Source organism: Caenorhabditis elegans, chromosome II (genome assembly GCF_000002985.6).
Source record: "Caenorhabditis elegans chromosome II".
NCBI classification, from domain to species: Eukaryota; Metazoa; Nematoda; class Chromadorea; order Rhabditida; family Rhabditidae; genus Caenorhabditis; species Caenorhabditis elegans.
Window position 1 is genome coordinate 12949002 of NC_003280.10, and position 16544 is coordinate 12965545.

Below are 16544 nucleotides of genomic sequence, written 5' to 3' on the forward strand. Positions count from 1 at the left end.
GAAGCATGGAATAAACGGAAGAAAGAATGAGTCATTATTCGTTAAAGAAGCTGAATCATTGCTTTATTTGTTTTTATGGTTTTTGACATTTTTTGGAAAAAAATTAAGATGCATACTTTGACCGCTCAGATCTTGTGATTTAAATTAGCTGAAAATTTGATATATCTACAACAAAAAAATTGCACAATTTTTTATACAGTTGTAACTGATACTCATTTGATATCATTGAAAAGAGCCAAAATTCGTGATCTCAAACTTTGGCGAGCTTAACAGTAAGAAGCTCCCATATTAAGAAAACTGCTGACCAAGAGAACATTCAAAAGGAAATGGAAATCTGATCAACGCAAACGGGGGGGGGGGGGGTCAAAAACAGTTTGTTTGTGTTCTGTTTTGACCCTCCGGTGGGGGTACTCGTGTGCTCTCTCTCTCGCCCCAACACATTAAGCCTTCCTCAATAGAAAAGGTGAATAAAGTGAAAAAGTAAATATTTCGGAAGGACAATTGACTAGTGGATCGGTTTCGAGTGTATGTAAGGACACGAACGCAAATTGATAGAAACCACCCGCTCCTTTTTGAACATGGATGGATTGGAGGTGGTTGGAGAAATGGAAGGAGTGAATTGTTAGTACTAAACGGGATTTTGACTTGTTGAATGTTAACATAAGTATACAAATATATACATAGAATTGACCAACCATCATGGGAAACACCTGCTTTAGATCCGAAGGCATTTTCAGGCGGTTCAAGAAAAAAAAATTAAAAATGAGTAGGCAATTTTTCGAAATTTTGAACCGGTAAAAAAATGTTTTGGGAAATTTTTTTTGTAAAATCTCATTTGAAAATTCGTTTACTTGGTTTCATTTTGAGCATATAAAAATAACATTCTAAAACCAATAGGCCTCATTTAATGTAGAATATGCTAATTTACCGTTATTATTGCATTCTTATAAACCCAATTTCACAGCTTAAATCTCAATTATCTTTAGTTTAATCAAAAAGTTTTTAACTAAAAAAATGTCCGCTAAATCTTTTTCTACAATTTTTTAGTTGGCCACTTTTTGTTAATACTAAAACCAATAAAGTTATGGGCGATCAGAGTAGATTAGTGTGGGTGCAATCAGAGGTGAGCGGGAATCACCAATTTCGGCGTTGGCCGGTTTTGGAAATCTTTGGCAATTGCCGAAAATTAAAAATTTCAGGCAAGCGGCCATTCCGGCAATTGGCAGTTTTGACAATTTTCGGCAAAATTCAATTGCGACATTTGCCAAAAATTAAAATTTCTGGCAAGCGGCAAATTTGGAGTTTGCCGGAAAATTGTTCATTAAAATGTATGTTTAGGCTCCTAAATCTACAAAAAAGTATCAAATTTATATTTCCGGAAATTCTGATTTCCGGCAATCGGCAATTCCGGCAATTGTCGGTTTTCAAAATTTCCGGCAATCGGCAATTTCCTACTTCACGCTAGGTGGGGGGGGGGGGGAGGTAGGCACCTACGCCTACCATTAAAAATTTAGTTGAAGCATTGAATATGGATCACAACGCTCTACAGAAAATCACTTCAAAATGGCTAAACAAGGCTGTTCAAAATTTTTTTGAAAGATAAAAAAAACCAAAAAAAAAAAGTTTTTGCAGTCACCAGAAGACAGAGAAAACAAAAGACTGTTACAAAAATAGGAAAAGTGCAAATGATTGTAGGCGCACATGGACTGAGCGGGTCGAGAAGTGGACAGTAGGAGACGGAGAAAGATGCACTTGACTTTGCATCCCCCTCTTTAAAAGAGAGTGAGATGAATAAGCATAAGCGGAAACAAAACTTGAAAAGAAATGAACATTTTTCGTTTTTATTTCATTATTTCAATTTCTTTTGGACGATGCGGGAGAGGATTTATATAAGATTTTGGTAGCAGGGGGAGAGTTTGGGAATGTTTTTGAATTGACAGAAAAGCAAAAAAAAAAGAAATTCGGCTCCGGACAACTAAAAGTTAATACCGAAAATTAAGTATCCAAAGTTGGGCAGAAAGTTGGAAAAGTTTGGCAAAAAGTTTCCAAAGTTCGGCAGTAAGGCAGAAAGTTGGCAAAGTTCGCCAGAAAATCACCAAAGTTCGGCAGTAAGGCAGAAAGTTGCACAACTTTTGCAGGGAACTGTAAAAAAACCAAGTTTGTCAGAAAGTTGTAAAAAACAAATTTCGGCTGTAAGTTGGCAAAGTTTTCCAGAAAATTGGCAAAATTTGACAGAAAGTAGCCCAAGTTTGGCAGAAAGAATACCAATTTTGGCAGAAAAGTTTAAACAAGTTCGACAGAAAGTTGGTCCATAATTCCAAGTATCTATATCAGGTGTGGGCGTCAATTGCCAGTCGGCAAGTTTTTTGTCGACAAATCGGGCAAATCGCCAAATTGCCAATTTGCCGGAAATTCACGATTCCGGCAAATTACCGATTTGCCGGTTTGCCGGAAATTTTCATTTTCGGCAAATTACCAATTTGCCGATTTGCCGGAAATTTTCATTTTCGGCAAATTATAAGTTTGCCGGTTTGCCGAAAATTTTCAGTTCCGGCAATTTACCGATTTGCCGATATGTCGGAAATTTTCAATTCCGGCAAATTACCGGTTTGCCGATTTGCTAATTTGCCGGAAACAAATCAAAACAGAAATACGTACAGATTCATGATAGAAATCTTGTTTCACAGTGCGATATACAAAACTGCCAACTAAAACTTCAAATCATATTCAATAGTTTTTTTTCCAAATAAAATCGTATAATTACGTATACAATGACATGAAAACCGTATGAATAGAAAATGCCGTTGTTGGATGGGTGGGGGGGGGGGGGGGTCTTGGCAGGCGGGCGGCACATCAGAAAAAGAGATAAGAACTACCCCGATCGTTTTGTTATTGTTTTCATGTTTTCAATTCAATGAATACATTTGTAATGGAACTTGAGGAAATGGGCGAATTGGAAATGCTAATGGGCAATAGCTAGCCATTTTTTGTAATAAGGAAGCGGATGGGTTGGCGAAAAACTGAATTGCACCCCATTGTTGAACTTTGACAGCTTATATCTCAATTATCATTTTTTTAATCCAAAAATTGTCAACTGACAAAATATTTTTTATTTCTTTTTCTATAATATCGTAGTTGATAGTATATTAATATCTTTAAAATAAACCGAGATATAACGTTTCAAAGTTAAGTAGTCGGACTTATAGCGAAATACGGTATCTGGTAGTAAAAAAAACCTCAAAAACGATGGAACTCCATAGACTTGCGTCATAACAGACAGAATGACAGCAAAAAAAAAGAATCAAAAAATAAAGTTGAAATTTGTTCCCAAACACAAGAATCCCCCGGGCTCCGCCACAGAATGTCAGCTGTTTCGAGAGATAAAATGCAAGATGAATTCACTGATAGATTAAACAAAGTGAGCCTCCTCATAGTTTTTTTTGACGTTTTAAACTGATTTCGTGTGTGTCTTTGTGTGCTGCAGAATTATCAAACTCTTCATTTCTTTTACTTAAAAAATAAAAGAAAAAGGGAGCTTTAACCAGAACCAAGTTATTGACAAGTGTCGACTGGAATTTCAGTGTTGTCCTTGATAGATTCCAAGTTGATTTCTCCGTTGCTCATGCTCGACAGGGTTGACATGCCAGAACGCGTAGCGAGAGATTTTGCGGTCTGAAAAGTCACAGTGTGAAGCTTTTTATATAAGTTTTAAAGCCCCCACCTTTGGACGATCTATCTCGGCGAACAACGCGGTGACTCGTCCTCCAAATCCATCGAAAACTTTCTTGTAGTACTCCGACGTATTCGGAGATTGTTGGAGAGCCAAGAAAATGCCAAGAAGATTTGCGAGCTCGTGCAGTGGGTCTCCAGCCGGATGCTCGCGGACGAGCTTCTGAACTCCGACGGCTTTCTCGTAGCGAGAAATTGCATCGGCTTGCTGGAAATTGACAAGATTACTTTCAAACTGATGAAAAATAAACCGCGAACCTTGTGCTCCATGATCGCGAGCTTTCTGTGATGCTCGAGCACTTTCGAAGACAATCCCTCCGTTTTCTTCATTGCCCCACCAAGTCCAGAAATTGCTCCGAGCATTTGAATGCAGCGCTCCACAACCGAGGAGGTGTGATCTTCCACCGATGAGATTCCGCTGCTGAAAAGTATAATATTTCAATAATTTTCTACCAAACTCTCTGTAATATCTCACTTGATGTATGGCTCGGTGACATCCGAGATTTGCTTGAGCCGCTCTTCACACGACTTAACAATGTTCTTCCCGGTGATTGTAAGGTCTTTAGACATATCCGTAAGCTTCTCCTTGGTCTGAAATTTTCAAATTTTGCACGGGTGTTCATAAACCTTGCTAATCACATACTCTTTGAGTTCTATGTTGATGGCTCTTCTTGTAATCACTAATCGCTTGCTGCAGAGCCATCATCTTGCCAATCTCCCTCTCCAGCTCTTCAGTTCCATCCATTACCGCCATTATCTGCAAATGTAAGCGGTTTTATGTCTCTGCGCCTCTCCGTCTCTTTCGCAATGTATTTACTTTCACATGCTGGGTCTCCGCGCTCTCTTGGCAACCCAGATGTGAAAGATACACTGGGGCGTTGTTTTTCGTTTTAAAAAGACGTCATCCTACACTTAAACTCTAGATTTTATGAAATTAATGTAGAATTTCTGAGCTTTTTTTTTTGTTTTTTATGTTGTTGTTTTTAAAATTGTTTGAACTTTCTTAATTTTTTTTATATTTGTTTTGCTTTTAAAATTGCCATCGTTACAACGAAGTTAAACTAATTTTTAATAAAAAAAACCAGTTTAAAATGCCACAAAATTCCAATAAAAAATATTTTGAAAATTAAGAATTTCATATTATTACGGCAACAATAAATCATGAGAATGCGTACTTGGTGCATTTTATTTGACGCGCGATATCTCTTAGCGAAAACTACAGTAAGAGCTTAAATATCTAGTGTTATTTGAGTTCTTACTGTAGTTTTCGCTAAGAGATATCGCGCGTCAAATAAAATACACCAAGTACGCATTCTCATGATTTATTGTTGCCGTAATACCTAGCCGCAAAATTATTTAATTCATGACTCTCGAAACGATAAAGGTGTAAAAAATATTCCAACAAAAAATCCGCCACGTAATCATTTCCGAAAAGTATGGATTTTTGCTACGTGGCATACTACACTTTTTTCAAATCCTCTAGTTTTCTGGGCTGCCTTGCAAAGAGATGACGTTTAATTAATTTGAAAAACCTTAGGTTCTCAGTAAATTGCTAAAGAAAATCCAAAAAAAAGTCAGTGTAGTTCGAGAAAATGCCGAAAACTGACTGAGTTTTCAATGACCGCAAATTTTCAATTTATTACAAAAAAACGACTGGAACTGTCTTGAATCAGTCTAAACAATTCGAATTTTTGACCAAACTTCCAGAGTAAGTCTCGCAAAGTTTTTGGCATTTCTCAAATTTAACCGTCTTTTTCTCTGTGAAACATATCATATTGGGATGATATAGAGCAATGCCAATATAGGTAGAACAGCTAGAGCAGCTTTTAACTTTCTCCACATAAACTTATAAGCTTATAAAATAGCTGAAATGCTGAAAATCTCCCCCCGTATTATAATTACCTTGGCATCCAGCGCCACAAGATCGGGCTCGCTTGTCAATTGGCTCGATTGATAACTATCCGACTCAGACATTGACGACATCCCGGACACAACTTTTCGTGTTGTTAAAGAGCGTACTTAATTCACGCTTTCGATGATGAGAATGTTAAGGAATAAATTGATTTATTGATTTGATTCGATCTTTGTTTTTTCTGTTAGATGTACGCGTGGCATTTCGTTGTTTTCTCTTTGCAATTTCAAGTCATGAGAGTTCACGTAATGTATTTCTTTTTTTTCTTCTTTTATACATTTTCTTTGCTAAATACACGTTTCTAAAATTAAAATATTTTAGAAAACTAGTAAAAATCATGGAGCAAGGTGTGCCTGCCACAAGTTCAGAGATCCCGCCATTTACAGAAAGTAAGTTTGGGAAAATGATGGGGGAATTTTATGTTTTTTTCTCAATAATTTCAGTAATAGAGGTCTCTAAGAAGCTCAATTACAGTAACCCTCTAGCATTTTGCAAGTATCTCTATCCTACAGTAACCCACAGAACTCGTACCGTAACTTATATTCATGCAGAAAGTATTTAGAAAGTTTGTATACCTAACTTAGACATAAAGTATTCCAGTTTCGATTTTACAATACTACAGTACCCCTACAGTAAACCTTTGGTACTTCTACAGTAATCCTAATTCACGTCTACATTATTCCTAGCTCCCTATACAGTAGTCTGCAGTAGTACAGTAGTCTTTTGGAACCACAGTAACAACCTGGTAAAGTGCAGTATCCTACGGTCTCTAATAAAATTCCTACCGTATCCTCTACAGTAACCCGCTACAACTATACTCATTTTCCAGATATCACAATTCCCGAAGTTGTCAGCGAAACCGTCACGGAGCCAGACGAAGATTGGCTGTGGCCATCGGATCCAGATGTGGAGCTCGCCACCCAGATTACCATGGCAATTGCGGTGATTTTCATTGTGAAGGCTATTTTCGATGCGTGGCAGTGAGTTAATTTAAAAATTTCGATAAGTTGAATGCCAAGATGCGGGCGGTGCCTATTATTGATTTTATGATTGGTTTGATCTTTATTTCAAATAAACTAGACAGAATTTAAAGTGTGAGCATTTTAATGAAATTTAAAGCATTTTTTCAATATTCTAAAATATACATTTTCCAGATCCCGACGCCGTCAGAGAGCCGCCAGCCGCATGGATGAAAACGCCGAGCGAAACCAAATAATTACGCAGAGAGTAAGATTTTTTAAAGTTCACCGGATAATTTGAAAAAAAATGTTATTAAAATTTTCAGAGAATCAGTGAAGCTCTACACCAAAGCTCCCACGAATGTCCCATCTGCCTTGCAAATGCCAGTTTTCCTGTGCTCACCGATTGCGGGCACATTTTCTGCTGTAAGTTTTTCTTGGCTGGGCTCTAAATTTCAATTATTTTCCGTTTTTCCTCCAGGTGAATGTATCATTCAGTACTGGCAACAGAGCAAGGCAATTGTGACGCCGTGCGATTGCGCAATGTGCAGAAGCACTGTAAGTTGCTCACAGAGTTTCATATAACACGGGGTGTCAATGTGTCCCATTTTGGTTTGATCTTCGAGAAACGCGGGAGAATGGAGACGTAGACTGTTCAACTGATTTCGTATGGTTAAGAGTGTGCTGACGTCACATTTCCCTGGGGGAAAAATTCCCGCATTTTTTGTAGATCAAACCGCAGTGAGACATCCTGACACCACGTGGATATATAATATTTATACAAATATGTTTATTTCAGTTCTACATGCTTCTCCCAGTCCACTGGCCAACAATGGGGACCTCCGAAGAAACTGATGATCACATTCAGGAAAATAATATTCGGATCGATGACTATAACAGGAGGTTTTCGATTAATCGACCGGTGAGATTTTGAATATTCAATTTTTGGTCAAAGTAAAAAAAAAACAGAAAAAAAATATCGAGATTATCAAAAAATTTTGTCACAGCTTGGTATCAAGGGTGTGCGGCAAATTTTCCGAATTTGCCAAATTTGCCGCTTACCGAGCTTAGCAAATTTGCCGAATTTGCCGTTCACCAAGCTTGGCAAATTTGCGAATTTTGCCGAATTTGCCGTTTGCCGAGCTTGGCAAACTTGCCGAATTCGCCAAATTTGCCATTTACCGAGCCTGGCAAACTTGCCGATTTCGCCGAATTTACCGTTTATTGAGCTTGGTAAATTTGCCGAATTTGCCGAATTTGCCGTTTACCAAGCTTGGCAAATTTGCGAATTTTGCCGAATATGCCGTTTGCCGAGCTTGGCAAATTTGCCGTTTGCCGAGCTTGGCGAATTTGCCGAATTTGCCAAATTTGCCATTTACCGAGCCTGGAAAACTTGCCGAATTCGCCGAATTTACCGTTTATTGAGCTTGGTAAATTCCCCGAATTTGCCATCTGCCGAGCTTGGAAAACTTGCCAAATTCGCCGAGAACGGTAAATTTCAAAAATGTACACTTGCCAAATTTGCCGAACTTGGCAAACATTGAAATTTGCCGCACACATGAAAAATTTTACTGAAAGTTTTGTAAAAAAAAATCTAACAAAAACCAGTTAATTCCATCAATTATTCTATCAATTTGGCCCTTTTTAAACTCGAAAAATAGTGCGATTTACCGAATTTGCCGAGCTCGGAAAATTTCAAAATTTGCCGTGCACACCTGGTTGGTATGCTCAAGTTTCACCCAAAAAATTTGGTAAAGAAACTGGTAAAACTTGGGCAAAAGTGTGTATAGTGTTGTGCCAGATTTTGGCAAGAAGTTGACTGTGAAATTAATGCTCCTGGAACTCGGGGCTCTTTCCGTGCCCAGTTTGAGATAAATTGTAACGTTTTGAATCAATATTTTCAGCTCGAACTTAAGTTGGGAATTCCGAGTTCCATATCCCATTAACATGTACTTTCCAGGTACTCGACTACATCCGTGACATCCCGATCCTCATCCCCTACCTCATCCGCAACTTTTTCAACAATGACATCTTCACATTGGTCTACCAGTAAGCATCCTCACCCTCTTCTCCCCCAACTTACTCCATTTCCAGAGTTCGCATCGGATTCGTGTTCATCTGTGTGATCACCTACTTCTTGCTACCAAGTGATATGGTTCCTGAGAGCATTTACGGAATTATTGGGTTCCTCGACGACTGTATCATTGGGATTCTGGTGTTTGGAGCCATGTTCCGGTGGCTCAGAGAGTATATGGCGGATCGAGGTTTAGCGAGGAATTAGGAAGCTTTAAATTAATTTTTTTCTTGCCGAAATCAGGTTTTCTTGTACAAAATCACCCCCCAGCTTTCGTTCCCACTGTGATTTGACCCAACACATTTGGTATTCGATTTCGGTTTCAATAAACTTAGCATATTCGACATCATCCCAGAAAGAGACATTCAAGGAAGGGGACGACAACTTGGAAATGTCTCATTTCATTTCGAATTGCGCCATTTCCGATTGTGAGGGGAATCTCGTTTTTTGTTGGGTTGTTCGACAAAGATAAAGACGAGATGAAGGCTTTTAATGAAGCGGAAGATATAAAATATTTGGGCATGTAACATCATTTATATTTATTCAGACAGTGTTTAGAGGTTTCAATGTATTTAGGTTAATGCCATCATTGCAGGCAGGTAGGCAAATGTGACTACTTAACGCATCTGAAAGTGCATGTTGGTTCTAGTTAATTTTTGAGGCAGGCAGGCAAGTAGGCCGCCTAAAAAATATAACAAAATAGTTGGAAATATTAAATTTTGGCAAATTGCCAGATTTCCGGAAGTTTTTAAAGGGATTTTTCATAAGACGGAAACACAGTTTTTGCGCAAAACCTGATTTTTCGAAAATAAAGAAAAGAATTTTCGAAATGTTGGGGTTTTGAAAAATTAGTAAAAATTAAGTATACAGGGTTGGGCGGCAAACAATTTTCACCGGGAAATCGGCCGGAGTTGAAATGCTTTCCCGTTTTTTTAAAAATATATTTTCATAAAATTCTCTTAATTTTCAAAATAGATGTAGGAACATTCATAGGATGCGTACAATTTTGCCGATTAATATTGAAATTCTGAAATTTCCAAAAAAAAAATGTGCGAACCCACAATTTGTCAAAAATTTTGTTTGTCGGTTTGCCGACTTGCCGGAAATCTTCAATTCCGGCAATTGCCGATTCGCCAATTTGCCGGAAATTTTAATTCCGGCAATTCGCCGACTTGCCGAAAATTTCAATTCCGGCAATTTGCCGATTTTCCAGAAATTTCAGTTTCGGCAATTGACCGATTTGGCGGAAGTTTCAATCACGGTAATTGGGTGATTTGCTGGAAATTTTCAATTCTTGCAATTTGCGAATTTCCTGGAAATTTCAATTCCGGCAATTTGCCGATTTGCTGGAAATTTTCAATTCCGGCAATTGGCCGATTTGCCCATTTGCCGGAAAAAATCGTTTCTGACTGAAAATTAGATTTTTTTAAATTGGAATTTTTCAAAATTCAGTTTTATGATAACAGTTTATCTGGGCGATTTTTTCTGCAGTAAACTGTGGGCTTTACTGGGAATTGAAATAATTTAGGATCTAGTTTCAGACAGTTCAGTGATAAAACTAATCAATCCTTTTCTTTTTAAATTTAATCCGTGTAAATCCATCTATTTTACTGTAATTCTATGAAACAGTACACAGGTGATTCGCGTTTCATGTGCCACACGCTCCCTCTGAGTCGAGGTGTGCGAAGGGTGTATGCGGCGTGTGGAGGGGGTGAACACGCGTGTAACGTGTGTGTAGCGAACAAAACGTTCGCAAAACACGCGTAAAGCACGCGTTGCGAAAATTTCGTTCGCTACACACACGTTAGACGCGTGTTCATCCCCTCCACACGCCTCATACACCCTTCGCACACCTCGACTCAAAGGGAGCGTGTGGCACATGAAACGCGAATCACCTGTGTATGCATACATATGTCTCATTCCCTTGGCCTCCCACTCTCCAAAGTAATTATGTATATGAATAGCTTATTGAAGAAAGTAAATGATACATCAATTTCTTCGAATCTTATAATAATAATAGCCATTGGTTCTTACTGCGTGTGAGACGGCTAATAGACATGGAAAGCGGAACTGGTTGGGTGGTGGATGGCAGTCGGCTTAAGACAAACAACCGTGGTGACCAATTGCCATTAATTAGTAGAACGAGAATTTTATTGGTGATTTTTTCAAGCTTCCAACAGGGGCTCCCATGAGGTAGCGCGGCGCGGAACCCCGAACGTGCCGGTCGCTTCCAAATAACCATCTTTTCGCACTACATTGCGCACACACCAAACTACGAGTTTTACGCTAAGCTGCGAAACCCCGAACGTGCCGGCCGCTCCAAACGACGACATGAGGCCCACATTTGGCACCTCACTCCACTGTGAGCCCTACTTCCAACATTTGTAAGAGCTTATTGTCGTAAGTCCAGTAAAGTCCGGTAAAAAGATTCATATCTTCAAAATATAAACAATTTTTGGTCCGAAACTCACAGAGGTTGGTTTTACTGGCCGAGTAGTATCATCTACAATTTCATACACTGTAACTGCCTAATAAACTTCACTACAATCAACTACCACTATGCCCTGAAAACCTGACCCCTATGCCTTCCTGAAAGAAAATGCCCGGATCAATCCCAGAAGACAAAACTCGATCGTTCGCCTCAATCTTTTTTCCCTTCACGACTCTAACTCTCCACCAAAACCGCACTATTTACATTTTCAAATGCTAGTGTAAGCCTCTCCGAACTGTCGCCCCCTCCTCCTCCCACACCCGATAGCCGCTTGTCTGTCCGCGCGCGGCAACGGCTTCTTCTTCTTCTTCTTTTTCGCCTTTAGCTTCTTCTTAGCTGGTCGAATGTCTTTTGTGTTTCTTTTTGGGTGAGAAAGTAGGTCGCGGTCGGCATTTGTAGACGCTGAGGAGGGGGAGAGGAATAGCTAGTAGAAACTGTTTTCAATGTGTCGTTTCATTTGTTTTCAATGCAGTTCATAAATCGAATTTAAACCGTTTTCCCCACAATTTGAATTTAATTTGTTTTTTAATGAATTCCTAAATATTTTAAACTGAAATTTCTCTAGTAGACAACTTCTTTGACACTCTACTTAAAAATTAAAAATACATAACTCTAATTTTTCATTTTCGAATGCTCATTTTTCGATCCTTATCTGATGACCAAGTTGTCTTCTCTGAACTTGCAGCCAATTCCCTTTACTACTAAAGTAAGACCTAGGCTTTACAATAACGGCTGATGGGCCTACTAGGTACCGATATCTTCAAGACCACCTATACCTTCCTTGTCGAGACCCGTTATATGTCGGTCGCAACCTGCAAAAATTGCAACCTTTTAGATGTCGGCTGCTTTTTGACATAGTGAGATACAAAGCCAGTGAAACGTCGGTTGCCAAAAACCAACAGTCCAGCTATATGTCGGTTGCTACCGGTTGGGTGTCGGCTGCTTTGAGGCGGTTCACGGGTCTGCTGGAGGAAGAGGACCTTTGAAATGTCGGCTGCAACCCAAGTTTCACAAAATGCTTCCAGTTTTTCATAAAACTACCAACTGCCAGAATCTACGATCTTTATTACTTTTCTGCCATCAAGCCTTTTCCCTCCACAATCTATTCATTAAACTTCAAACTTTTTTAAAACCATGTATACCACCCCAAAATGACCATAGCCTACGTCATCATCTAAAAAAACCTGAACCCTCCAGCGGCTGCTGCCGTCCAAAATGGATTAACGGTTTGGCGGAGGAGAAGCCGTGAACCTGTTCCTCTCTCTCTCTCTCTTTTTCTCTATATACCATCAGCAGCGAAATGTGACAATATGAAAAAAGTTTCATTCCTTGCGTAATAAGGCTAACACATAAGGTAAACACACAAGGCATAACACACAAAACACAAAAGCTTGCATTTTGAGATTTATAGGTGTGATAAGAACGGAGGGGCGGGAGAAAGATCTTTGAAGATGAGGGGAACTAGTGTGAATGGGTGATTGATAAGGTTCACTAGGATCGTTATTTTGTGATAATAGGCATAGGCACAGGTATGCCTACCTGTGCGCCTATGAAGTATCTATTGATAAGTAAGTCATTCCAAATCAACTGGTGCAACTTTGTGCAAAAATTGTGATATGAAATTTTCGAGATCACCCAAAGCCACATATTTCACAGACAATGGAAAAAACCATCCTACAAACGGATACTGTCGAAAGCAGCAGGGTGATCTATAGCCATCAATTCCCGTGGTTCAAAGCCTAGCACTTTCACTATCACAAGCACGTCATGCCCTTTCTCCTACCCGCAATCAACGCAGAAAAAACTGGTCAAGAGGCAACTTGGATGGGTTGAAGGGAATGAATCCATAATGGCTGATTAGCAAACTATTCCTTCATCTCCAGATTTTTGTAAAGAGAATAACTAGACTATTTAGCTTGTTAATTAGATTATGATTGGTTAGCTAACTTGATAATTTGCTTACTATGAGCTTTTGGGTTTTGTTGGCTGGGCATTATGCATCAATAATTTTAATTATGCCAAATTTGTTTTAAAAATTAAAACTTAGCATAGAACCTTTCCCAGCACCCAACTTCCCATTGAACCCCTCAAGAGATCCCGGTGCCCTCCACCAATAATCCCGAAGACCTCGTGATGTTCCAATCGAAAAAAAAACAATAAACGGTCATATAACCAAAATGGCGTTGAATGCTCAATGAAGCGGTACGGATGTGACTTCTTCTTCTTCTTCTTCCTCACCTTCTTCTTCCACATGTTCATCGTTCACATAATCGGCTTTGCATTCTCTCTTTTTTCACCCTCGGCTTCTTCTTCTCCTCCTGTTTCCTTATTCCGCATTCACCTTTCCTTGTGACATATAAATTTTCACTTCTAACCGTTTAAATAATTTTTTCTGATAAATCAGATCCAGTGATTCCAACTTTTCAAAGGCGTTATTCCATATTTATAGTTTGTTTTATTCAAAAGTTGTTAACTGACCAAACGTTTGTTATATCTTTTTCTATTATTTCAAACTAAATATTCATTGATACCTTCAAAATGAACTTATATATGTATAACTTTTTAAATAAACGTAGTCGGGAGCATTAAATACGGTATATCGTCATAAGTAACTATGTAGAACGTTTTTGGTTACAGAAATTTTTTTAAAAATTCGAATAGCAAAGATCTCTCTTCATATTCTTCATAAATATTCAGCAAAAAATGCCATTGTAAATTTTTAAAATAGTATCGTAAAAAATATTCAAATCGTTCCTACAATGTTCAAATTGTTTTGGTTTTTATTAATCTAAAGTTAGTAAATAATGAAAAGCCGCTTTTTGTTCTGAAACATTATTGGGCTCAAAGCTACAGCCCACATTTTAACAAAATTTGGCAATTTACCAAAACAATTTAAACTTATCTAGATATTTGACCATGTCGGGTCATCATAAGTCTATTAAAGGTAGTGTAGCACCAGTGGGAAAAGTGTTAAAAACTACTCCTATTGTGCCAAAATGACCGAAAATCACAATAAAACTTTTCAAAATTTTTATGAAAATTTTTTATTTACTGTCAAAAAGTGACAATTACTCAGTTTTTGCAACTCATAATTTTGGCAGTCGACCAAAAAAACATTTTTTTCCTACATTTTTCAACACTTTAATTTTGGTTTAAATATTTGTATTGATATTATAGGTGTCAGAACATGAGACATTGCTTTGGATTTTTCCAGAAGCTCATATTTTTCAAAATTTTGGCAAATTGCTAAAAACTTTGACCGGAAATTATGAAAAATCTAAATTTTTTTGAGTGTTTTATTATAATATTTGGTCATTTCAGATCATTAGAAGTGTATTTCAAAGTTTTGGCAAAGTTCCAAATTTTTGAAAAAATATGAGCTTTTAATAATATGCCCTTTTAAACGATTGATTTCGTATGTAGAACGTCGTCTAAAATTTATAATTGTATTGTATTGTATTTGTTACGATATAAATCGTGATCAAAAATAAATAGTAAAAGGTTGCGATATAATTTTAAAAAAAATCAATCTGTAGTCTCAACTAAATACTCTATCACTATATGAATCATCTCAAAAATTCCCGAAATTCCATCACCTCCATTTTCCGATTTTCTCTCTATTGATCCTCAATGCCACCCGCCCCAATAGCAACATCGAAGATCCAGTTGCCATTTTTTCATTCCCTCATCTTCTTCTCTCCATAAGTATATCCTCCGATCCATGCCGCGGCGCCCTTCAACCCGGTCTTCCATATTCTCTCTTCTTTCGACACGTTTCTCAATAAACTTTCCACATCATAAATCTTTTAATCTTGGCGGTGGTGGTGGCGTTGGCAATCGAATAGACTGTGATGGATAGGAAATGAGAAGAGGCAAATTAAAATAAAATAAAATAAAATACGGGGAAAAATAAAGAGGATCTTTCGTTTTTTTGCCAGCCATTAGATTAGCCAAAGTGTTTTTTTTTCGGTCAATCTAGTCCTGTTAGTTCATTGTTTAAAGTGGGGATTTTGTCTAATTATATTTATCTTATTGTTAGATCCAAAGCGACCAAATATCATAATAAAACAAAAATTTTAGATTTTTCATAAATTTTGGCCAAAGTTTTGGCATAGTGCCAAAATTTTGAAAAATATGAGCTTTTGAGGTAATCCAAAGCAATGTCGCATGTTCCGGCCCCTACAATGTTTTAAGACAAACCGTTCAAACAAAATTACAATGAAAAAAATGTAGGAAAAATAATGTTTTTTGATTGACTTCCAAAATTATGAGTGGCAAAAACTAATTAATTGTCACTTTTTGACATTAAATAAAAAAATTTTCAAATGTTTTTGGAAAGTTTTAATATGATATTCGGTCAATTTGGCACTTAGTTTATTCAAAACAATTTCATGTTTTTAGAGTGCAAATTATGTTAAACTGAACAGTTTCAAATCCCAAAAAAAAAACATTACTTTATTTTTCCTATCAATTTTGCTCCTTCGTTGCTCTACTTTCACAGCTTTTCAAAAAATTGAAATCACAACAACTTGTGTAAAATATATTTCTTGACCTCCATAGTTGCAAAATTTTTGATAAACCTAATATCAACCGAGATATAAGCTGCCAACGTAGAACGGTAGGCTTTCATTTTTTTTTCAATTTTTTTCGATTAATTTTGGCGGTGGTATCTTTGTTAAAATTTTTGTGGACAATATGAAAAAATACCATCGTATTTTCCATACTAATATTTACAAAATATTCCCACATCAGTTTTGGGAACGGAAAAAAAACTTTAGAAACTTTAGAGAAACATTTTTAATCAAAAGTTCAAGTAGTTTTTATTTCAAATTTCCAAACTTCAAAGAAAAGTTAACGATAGGGATCCAAATTTGGAATAAAGAATGAGTCAAAAAATATATTTTTTTCGCAATATCTATGTATATATTTTGTGGAGCTTAGTTTGAGTATAAATTGAGTTTTCTTAATCTGGAAAATTTCTCGAATTTTTTTTACGACGGTTTAATGCTTGTAAAAAAGCACACTTGTCAGTGTCGCAACGGTCTGAAATTTTTAGTCTGTACCGCCAATATATTAATATTTGGTTTTTTGGAGCAATTTTTGTTTAAAACAACTGATCAATATCCTAAATCAGTGCATCTTGAGATAGTAATCTTTTGAGATCACAAAGCAAGAGTTATCTGCGATCAGATCTCAACAGATAATTATTGATTTGCCGAGGGTCTCTCTTTTTACATTTTTAACGGGCTGTATCATTTTTTAACTTAGCTTTGTTCTTCTTTTCAAACACAATTTCTAGTCATTCTCTGTCTCTTTTGAAATATATTTTTCCCCCATTTAAAACCATTTTTTTTTAATTTAAAAACTTTTTTTTTGCAG

The 16544-nt window shown here is 37.2% G+C and overlaps 2 protein-coding genes and 1 non-coding gene across 3 annotated transcripts; 1 reads left to right on the forward strand and 2 right to left on the reverse strand.

Moving 5' to 3' along the window:
- Positions 1 to 3488: 3488 nt before the first annotated feature.
- On the reverse strand, positions 3489 to 5769 carry Y38F1A.1 (Exocyst complex component Sec10). Its single transcript, NM_064358.8, has 6 exons — positions 5632 to 5769; positions 4373 to 4486; positions 4205 to 4320; positions 3988 to 4150; positions 3722 to 3937; positions 3489 to 3672 (listed from the first exon to the last, which is right to left on the reverse strand). Exons 1-6 carry the CDS (start codon positions 5710 to 5712, stop codon positions 3553 to 3555), a joined length of 810 nt encoding a protein of 269 aa, NP_496759.2. The 5' UTR covers positions 5713 to 5769; the 3' UTR covers positions 3489 to 3552.
- Y38F1A.11 lies at positions 4682 to 4855 on the reverse strand. The gene has a single exon (NR_051812.1). It is a non-coding gene; the product is annotated as an Unclassified non-coding RNA Y38F1A.11 (non-coding RNA).
- A 187-nt stretch (positions 5770 to 5956) lies between the features above and the next one.
- Positions 5957 to 9022, forward strand: Y38F1A.2 (E3 ubiquitin-protein ligase RNF170). The gene is made up of 8 exons (NM_064359.5): positions 5957 to 6030; positions 6471 to 6621; positions 6796 to 6868; positions 6927 to 7026; positions 7082 to 7158; positions 7400 to 7522; positions 8561 to 8649; positions 8695 to 9022. The coding sequence occupies exons 1-8, from the start codon at positions 5979 to 5981 to the stop codon at positions 8879 to 8881; spliced, it is 852 nt and encodes a 283-aa protein (NP_496760.1). The 5' UTR covers positions 5957 to 5978; the 3' UTR covers positions 8882 to 9022.
- The last annotated feature ends 7522 nt before the right edge of the window (positions 9023 to 16544 follow it).

Excerpts from the sequence above, each read along its gene's own strand:
- Y38F1A.1 (NM_064358.8), bottom strand. The coding sequence starts at position 5,712 with ATGTCGTCAATGTCTGAGTCGGATAGTTATCAATCGAGCCAATTGACA. Across the intron at positions 4,487-5,631 it reads TTGTGGCGCTGGATGCCAAG|ATAATGGCGGTAATGGATGG; the intron begins GTAATTATAATA and ends TTACATTTGCAG. Across the intron at positions 4,151-4,204 it reads GTCACCGAGCCATACATCAA|CAGCGGAATCTCATCGGTGG; the intron begins GTGAGATATTAC and ends TATACTTTTCAG.
- Y38F1A.2 (NM_064359.5), top strand. The coding sequence starts at position 5,979 with ATGGAGCAAGGTGTGCCTGCCACAAGTTCAGAGATCCCGCCATTTACA. Across the intron at positions 6,622-6,795 it reads GCTATTTTCGATGCGTGGCA|ATCCCGACGCCGTCAGAGAG; the intron begins GTGAGTTAATTT and ends TACATTTTCCAG. Across the intron at positions 7,523-8,560 it reads GGTTTTCGATTAATCGACCG|GTACTCGACTACATCCGTGA; the intron begins GTGAGATTTTGA and ends TGTACTTTCCAG.